The 8,989-nt window shown below is 39.8% G+C and overlaps 1 protein-coding gene across 1 annotated transcript; it reads right to left on the reverse strand.

The window, feature by feature from the left end:
* Positions 1-52: 52 nt before the first annotated feature.
* On the reverse strand, positions 53-5,354 carry NDUFA9 (NADH dehydrogenase (ubiquinone) 1 alpha subcomplex, 9, 39kDa; the record flags this gene model as incomplete). The annotated part of the gene is made up of 6 exons (XM_010150023.1): positions 53-120; positions 780-882; positions 1,934-2,075; positions 4,006-4,097; positions 4,289-4,386; positions 5,184-5,354. Coding segments are annotated over 6 exons (674 nt in total), but the record flags the coding sequence as incomplete, so codon positions are not given.
* Positions 5,355-8,989: the final 3,635 nt, after the last annotated feature.

The following is an 8,989-nucleotide window of genomic DNA, read 5'->3' on the forward strand; positions in this document are numbered from 1 at the left end:
CCCAACACACACACATAGGATTTGGGTTTGTACTGTTTAACTAAAAACTTACGTATACGGGTTGCTTCACTGTTTTTTTTCCCAGAGAAATAAGAGGCACACCACCAAACGAGCGCATGTCTGATAGAAAGACACGTTTATAACCTGAGAATAAAATCTGCAAATCCTTTCAGCAGGCAGACAAGCCATATAGTTTGCACTCCACTGTCAATCTCTTAACTAAAAAAGCTTTCAGTGCACATTCAGTTTTCTTGTTAACAATCACAGGAAGGCTGTATTTTCTACTGATTAGAGTGGTTCACATATCTCAACTTTGCAAGGCAGAAGCAGATTTCACTCCATCCTGTCTAGAAAATGTGTTGGTGACATATTAGCCAGTTGCTTCTGAGCCCAGAACAACTCAGGTCAATTTTTACATTACAGCATGACCAACCTGAAAAACTACTGTCAGGCTGAAGTTGATGAGACCTTAGCTCTGAACAAGCTAACTTAAAAAAAAATCTAAAAAAATCAATTGTACACCACCCTCCCCTGCCTCTTCCCTTCCAACCCACACCCCCACCAAAAAAAACCCCAAACTCTAACTAGATTCAGAAAAAAATTTCATCTCATGACTGAACTCATTATGTTTCCATTACACACCTTCAGCTAGGAAAATATAGTACACCTCTGATGAAAACACACCTCTCTGCTCTTCAAAACCAAGTCACATCTACCCTCTGTTCTCTATAGAGAGCTACACAAATCATACATGGTTGAATTTTTTCAAGAGTACATACTTGCATAATGATTGAGAAATCGGTCTTCTCTCCCAAACATCTCAGAGGGCTTCAGAATTATAGCATCTGGAAATTCTTCCCTCACTGCTTTCTCTCCAACAGCCTATCATTCAATTAAAATGAACACACCCATTAGATCCATTCTGAACAGACCAGAAGAGGATGCCTTTTCACAACTTAATGCATCCTGACTACAGCACTGAAAGAAATGACACCATCAGTACTGTAAAAATTATTTATATCTGATCCATTTCATCTTTGAGATGCTATGCTAAGATAAGGTCTCACAGAATGTCCCAGGAGTCCCGTAAACATGTAGATCATTTCTTCTATCTGAGACACAATACAGACTCACTAGTGAAGTGACAGTTCAAAAAGAAGAAGCCTAAGCGAAGGAGCTCTCTCGCTTATGTCAGACCGGAGCTTGAAAGAAAACAGGTGGTTTACATAACCCATACTACATGATCAGAACTGCTTTATTACAGTTAGGAATTTTAGTGGCAGCTATCTACTTTCCACATAGAACTGGCCAATACAGTAAGGTCTAAGTATCCTACAGAGTTGCTATACATTGAGAGATACCAAATTTTAACCCTGGTTTTAAAATATATTTATACTAAACACAAGGCCGGGTACAGTGAGCTCAGACAAAACAAAAAAAGCTGAAACTGGGAAAATAGCTAAATCAACGAGATAAATACGAGTAATAGAAAATTATACCTAATAAGGAAAAAAAAGAGGATCCCAAAACCAGATTTTTTTGTTGGTTTTTTTGTACAAGAGCAGGTAACAATCCCATTCCAAGGGCCTGTAATCGTGACACTCATCTGTCTTTGCAGCATTCGTAAGGCATCAACTACTTGCTTTACTTGGTCATTCCAGCCTCAGATGTCAAGCCTGATGCTGGATCCCAAACCATCAAACTAGCTGTTCTTTCTTAATAACAGTAGTTTTAGATGAAAAGATATTCAAGGATAGAAGAAAGAAGAGTTTTCAGGAGTACAAGATCTATTTCCCTTCAAAGCACATGAGTACAAAGGAGGATTTCTAGCTCCAACAAACACAGTAAATCAAAAATTCCTCCGCTGCGGCAAACATTCCATAGCAAATCCATACACTGCTTTAAAATACATTCAAAATTATTAGAGACTTACTTTACTCCTGAGGTATTTGGAAGGACTCTTCATGCTAGCATTCAGGTGAGAGACGTGAATGAATGTTTCCACACCAGCTTCCCTAGTTATCTGCGCAATACTTTTCGGAATATTTACAAATACATCTTCAAAACTGAAGTTTCTAAAACAAGGCGAAAACCAAATTTTAATTGAAGAGCAACCAACAGTGGCGGCCTACTAACCAATAGCAATCATTACATATTAATTGAATATATTTCAAAAACCTATCTTCGTTAGAAAGTTGCCCTTCATGAGGGACTCTTCATATAATAAAGACGAGGCAAGTGAAACGCAATACTAAGCTTCAATTACAGCAATAGTACTGTCTCTTTTTTCAAGATTAAACCAGTATGAAAAATCCTCTTGCCCAATTGCCTGTGAAAAATAAAAAATTCTTCTCAAGTGAAAACAGATTTTTTTTTTTGAGAAGTGCTTCATCTCAAAATATGAGCAAAACTGTCTTTTTGCAACACCTGTTCAAAACTGGACTTGATTTCCTGTACTCAATTACACTACAAAGGAGCTCAAAAATTCTGAGCAGCCCAAGTTATAGCAGATGCTAAGCACTAGGAAAGTGGAAAGAAACAGACAAAGGACTCAGAGGTGCTTATGCAAATGGGAAATTTTACATTGACCAAACAATTGGACCATTTCATAGCAGCTGTAAGGGACTTGAAGGAGAAGCACGCAGAAAGAACACCTACAATCATTTTTCAGCATTCAAGGTGCCTAAATTAGGGGGCTCAACTGTAATCTAGTTTGGCATCTGATCAAGAACAACACAGAAGCTCTGTCTCCAAGCAGAACTGACACTACAGGCAGGCAATAACCCCAGAATTCTTTCCAACTATCCCAAGGCTGCAAGAAATAATTGACTTCTCATGTCTTTATATTGTCCTTGTAAGCACCCCACTCCATCTTTTCCATTTGCTCTGGGTAACAAACATCTTGTCCAAATGCCTCTCTCTGTCCTTATCTACTCCCACAGCTCTTGAGATCCCACTGGAGTCTAAAGAAAGCCTTAAAAATAAAGTTATTTTTGACCCTTCAATAACTAATCTGATCCTGGGAACCATCACTCCTGTTCCACTCACAAAAATAGATTCTAGAAACACACAAGAACGAACAACATCCCTCCTGTAACTATGGAGTTTTCAAACAACATAGTATACACAGATGAGACTGTACACAAACACTAGGCAAAGAGGAAAGCATTTAATGGCAGGCTTTACTGTTTTTTTCTCTGACTGATCTCTACTTCTAATTTTACTCTGTTTTTTTCCTGCTTAAGTTTTTCATAGACTTCAGGATGATCACAATGGTTAGTCTGACTTCGTATTTAACAGACCACAGAAATTTATCTCAGGGTTCCAGCACCACCATTGATACCAATCTGGTAAATAAAACACATGTTAAGATCATCTGTGCAGTACAGTGATAAGGGGATTTTTTAATGAATTTCAAAAATAAAATATTTTTTAAAATTATTACAAAAAAATTCCTTATGAAGCTATTAGTGTTTGTGCCAATATTCTATCAAGGAATGATGTTAATCATAACCTTAAGGACCCTTTTTTAGCTATTCCTTTGTATTAACGTTTACCAGAGAATAGGCAAAGCTTGGTCACAGGCCATAGTTGATCGCTATGCCAAAGGGACAGGATGAAAGCCAGCATCTGCAACCACGTGAGTACGCGCTCACGGCAACTGGTGAGCCTCTCTTCAGCTACACGAAGGCACCCACCAAACACCGGTGGTGTGTATGAAAGCAGTACATTGATCTCTAACAGAACAAAAGCTGTACGCTAGAAAACTACAGAACGAATGCACTTTCCAAGTGCAGACCATAACCCGGATTCTAGTCTACCATTTAAAGAAATGGAAGAACTTTTATATTCTGTTTCGCCTTTTCGTACAAGCCAAGAATTATGTCAGCGTGACTGCATACTGTACACAGGCTGTACAATGTAACTACAATGTCCAATACCTGGTACAAACCTCTGTACACAGGAAAAAAAAACCCCAACCGAAAAACCAAAAAGTAAAATTACTTTGTTTCCCATTCCTTTCCAACAAGATTAATGACCACATTGCTGTGCTCCACGGCTCTTCGGATAGAGTCTTTGTCCTTACAATCCCACTCCTGCAACCAGAGCATCAAATGGGAAAAAGATGAGATAATGTGTAAATAAGCATAATCAAACAAAAATCTTTCACACCATTTCCATTTAGAAGCCAAACAACAGCTGAAGTTCTGACTCTGAGAATGATTAACAGAATTCCTTGTATTGCAATCATATTGTATTTGCTCTAAAGCCAAAGCAAAAGACTTACGAGGAAGAGCAGTTGCCCCAGGTCACCCATTGGTCGCAGATACATGAGGTCATACTGATCACAGCGATAGGGTATGATCACTTGAGATCCAATGCGACCTAAGCATTCCCAAAAAAGTTTCATTTAGCTCTACCTGAATTTAAGTAAATGAACTTCTGAATATACAAATCTTCCATTTTTCCCCTGGTGTTAAAGCACAACAAATGCCCATAGGTATCTATTATCTGCAAAATGAAAAGTAGCATAGAGGTAAGTTTTTGAATCAACATCACTGGAATTCTTAAGCAGGGACACACTTGAATATCTGAGCTGGTAAGACAAAATATAGAAACTTGAAAGACAAACAATGTAAGCTTGCTAAAAACCAAACAAACAAAATCACAGTTGTGCTATAAAAATAGTACAATACCTAAAAATGTGTCACATCAAAGGATATTTGCAGTTTTTAAAGTTGCATGGAGATGAGAAAGGAAAAAAAGCAAGTTATTTTCTAAAATTCAAAAAGGCAACTCTAAAGAATTCCAACCAAATTCCTGCAAACATTTTAGTAAAATGTCCTAATAAGGCCAAAACCAGACGACTCAAATACATGCTGTACCTCTCCTCAGATCTGCATCTTACAGACTGGAAAAGCAGTACTTGAAGAAGAACGGTTTATTTTGAGGTCTTTAACCACGTTTTAAAGCTTCTAAATTTCCTAGATGAAAATAGTTTTTACTAACTGTCACATCTCGGCACTTAGGCAACCGAACCCTGCGAAAGTATCACACAAAACACTGACTCGCTTTTAAGATCCAAAATGCCAGAGGTTTCTAGATTATTCTGCAACCTGAAGAAAAACCGGAGTGCCATTAAACACTGAATTTTTTTAATCAGTACTCCTGGGGGATATTACCTAAACGGTTGACAACATAGCGTCCCAGGAAACCTGTAGCCCCAAAGACAGTGGCCACGATGCCACTAACAGAGGATCGTCGACTCTTTCCATGAGGGATCACCGCATGATGAACTTGGCGGTGCTGATGCAACACAGACGGCGCTCCAGCTAACACAGAAATGCCAGGGCCTACAACACAAAATGGGAGAGAGCATGTGATGTAACCTAAAAGTTACCAGCGTCAAACCACCGTTAACGTTATTTTTCTCATTACAGATCTATTTTCTCTAGTCTCCCTCAGAAATTTTTCCCACATCAAGACTCCTGCCAGGCTATTTCAGACATCTGGATAGGTCAGAGGACGGTAGGCTTGAGAGAGCTGTTGATAAAAGTCAAAGACCAAACTAAGACACAAAAGGAGAAGACTAAGGTGACCATTTCCTACTCAGCAAGCAAAGCTTAACTGGCTAGCATTAGTGCTTAATCTACATGGTAGAGCACGGATGCTAAGTAAGTAAAGAGTACTTGCTACAGGCAGGTCCCACCCACGTGCATCCACATCCTGCTCCCAGATCTGGGAACTGCAGGACAAAGACCTCAGAATCACTCCATATGTAGTTAATGAGACTTTTTACCTCAGTCTAAATACAGCAGACCCAAATGCTGGAGGAGGCAACAGTCCCCCTTTATCATAGCTCTGGAGTGAAGGGAAATGAAGATGCAAAGAGCCAGATCCATGATGCAGAGAATATCATCTCAGAGCTGGTCCTTTTCTCAAGAAGCCATGAAAAGTTGAAAGCCAGGGAAACAGGACATCAGTAAAATATTGACATAAACTGACAAGGCAGGGAGTTTGAAGAGAAGAAACATGTCCTCTCCAGCCAAGTTCACCAAAAGGGAGAAATAAACTGCTTGTCAGAGATTTTTGACATTAGAAATGTTTAATGTTACTACGTGTCCACGCTCATAAAAAGGGCACTCAGAGTGCATAAACATACTACAGACACATGGCAGTTGGCAAGAGCAGACTGTAAAAGCTGCCACTGGCAAACTAGCTTGAGGATGTAACAGCAGTCCAGCAACTGACCTTCCCGCTTTCAGTAAGTCATGGCCATAAGTGTTTTCTGGGTAAGAATAAGCAAGTTTAAATTGGAATAAGACACCACATTTCCAATTTTGTCCTGAAAGGTAGTTTGACACCCACTTAACTAAATAATGCAGTCACACATGTACACTTGTGCTTATCAACTATACTATGCCTAGAGACTGCACTCCAATTGGCTGACAGAAACAGGACAAAATAAGATATTACCTATGCAAACTTCAGGTAGGTATACGATTTCCTAAAAAGCAACTGTCCTACAATAGGTCGAAGCTTAAGAACAGTTAAGGTGGCTATGTGTCTTAAAAGTGGCAGGTATGCAGGGCCTCTCCATTACTGAAGCAGGGACCTTAAGACTAACTGTGAGAAAGATGGAAAATACATGCTATGATAAGCACCCAATTAAAAACCAACCAATCAAAACACAACACAAAAACACCCCAACAAAACCATCAAAAGAGATCTTGTCAAAGATCTGCTGGAATTTAATAAAGTACACACTCCAGTGGCATCCAATTAATGTCTAAAAAACTGACATGCAGTTTTAAAAGTGACATAGTCTGTTTATATTAAACTTTCTAATATCTCAAACTAAATTTTATGGAACATGCCAACTCATCACTGCCATATTCACCACTCATCTTCCACCCTCTGCTTTTTCTATCATCATCAGAGGGCAATTTAAGATTGCTCTCTAAAACCTTTATGCATGCCTCTGCAGGATTACAGTGAAGGTGAAGACAGTCATTTCAATGGATTTCTAACATGGCACATCTTAAACCACACTACCCTCACAGCGTTATCTGACACAGACTAGGCAAACATACAGCCCATACTCTTGGCTTTTACATTCAAAACTCTTGGAGGGGGAGGTTGCTTTTTTCCTTTTTCTCTTTATTCTTTTAAACGACAAGAGAACAAACTTGCAATGAAATCAGTAGTGTCTACTACATACTCTGTACAGAATAAAGCCTGTAGCTTTATTGGTACCTGGAAAGTGGAGATTAACCAATCTCAGTACAAGTGCAAGTGAGGGAGCCAGTTGGATCATCTTGTTACCTTCATTCTTGCAGTGTTCCAATAACTAGGGGTTTGTTATTTATTTTTTCAGGAAAAGCAGGCTCACAGAAAAATAACTGGGTTCTTTATAACCAGCAGGATTCATTCAAGTATGCAAAAAAGCTACATGGTATGCCCAGACGGTGTACAAGAAAGGTTGACGATCCATACTCCTCGGTACTTTGTTTACACACGCTTCTCTTTCTCAATGTTTGTAAAAACAAAAAAAAAATTACACAATATTAACACTAGAGATAGTTTTAATTCTGTAAATTTTACATAGCAACACAATCCAGATAGCAACAAGATTTCAGTGCACTGTGAGCACCCATTGGAAAAAGGCATTATTAAAGAGATCAACCCATGTAAGAATGACAAGAAAAAAAAATTTGTAGAGATCTTTCAACTACTTTGTGGCTTTTTTTGCAGTTACTTCTGCAAAAATTATTGCTGACAGGCTCTTCATAATGCTATCACTGTCACACAAATAACAGTCAATTACTGTTTTGTATTCTCCCACCCTTGTGTATACGCCTGCTGTTGTTTGCCTTGCACAGTGAGGTCTTTAGTGGTGTACTTATTCTCTTGTTCCGTAACTCTATGAGATCTGTCACAAATCACCACCATCTATGGCTACATGCCCAATTGCTACTGTATTGTAAAAAAAATTGAGATTTAAGAGTAGAGACTCAAAGACAGCAGGCTAGAGATCTTCACACTGATTCACAACCAGTGAAGGTCACTCCACGTGGTGTGGAGCCCCATCAAAATGCAGCATTTAGTAACTCAGGACAACATAACTTAGTAGAGCCATACAGCTTTCACAGCCCATGCTAGTATCTCCAAACTGCGAAGCACTGCTTAAAGCTTTGTGCTCCTGCGTGATGCAGACTCACACAGAGACGTTTTTCTCAGAACAGTAGAATTTTATCTTCTTCACTAAAGAAAATTTGTCACTGGAAATTTACTTTTACAATCTGCATCTGAAGCTGTTCCTGAACACTAACTTGAGTTAAACCTCAAATATCCACAGTAAACCAGAACCATGTTTTTCTTGAAGAGACATATTGCTCCAATTAAAAGTATGTCAAATTCTTTCCTCACCTTTATCGACCAACAAATCCTGTTTGCCATCTCCCGCTTCACTCAACAGAGGAGCACACACTGGATCAATTGAACTAAAAATCAGTTTCGTTTTGGCAGCAAAGGCCCAAACACAAGCTTTAAACATAATTCTGGTACTTGAGCATGCCTACAGACCATGGCCAAAATGTCAAGGTCACCTAAGAAATCCTGTAAAAGGAATCCTAACTTTTAGCTTGGAGGATAACATTCTTGCTGCTGGGAATCTGACAGTCCACTGAAGCAACCTACTGTGCTATGCCAGTAACCTGAGCCTACCCCACGCAGCCCTTTGGGCTACAAACCCCAGTTCCCGAAAGAGAACGAGGGCAGAAACCCAACCATTTCTGCCAAAACCAGTTATTCAGCCAGCTGCTTTTCAGACGATGCCCCGCCAGCCTCCTCAGCCAGCTCTACTCGGCGGACAGGCTCGGGCAGAGAGCGCAAGAGCAGCCTGGGGCCCCGCGAGGAGCAGCGGCGGCCCCGGCCGCGGCCCCTCCACGGCAGTGACACTCACCTGCCCTTGGCAACAGGAGGCCGC

This window comes from Eurypyga helias, unplaced genomic scaffold (genome assembly GCF_000690775.1).
Source record: "Eurypyga helias isolate BGI_N326 unplaced genomic scaffold, ASM69077v1 Scaffold51864, whole genome shotgun sequence".
Taxonomy (NCBI): Eukaryota; Metazoa; Chordata; class Aves; order Eurypygiformes; family Eurypygidae; genus Eurypyga; species Eurypyga helias.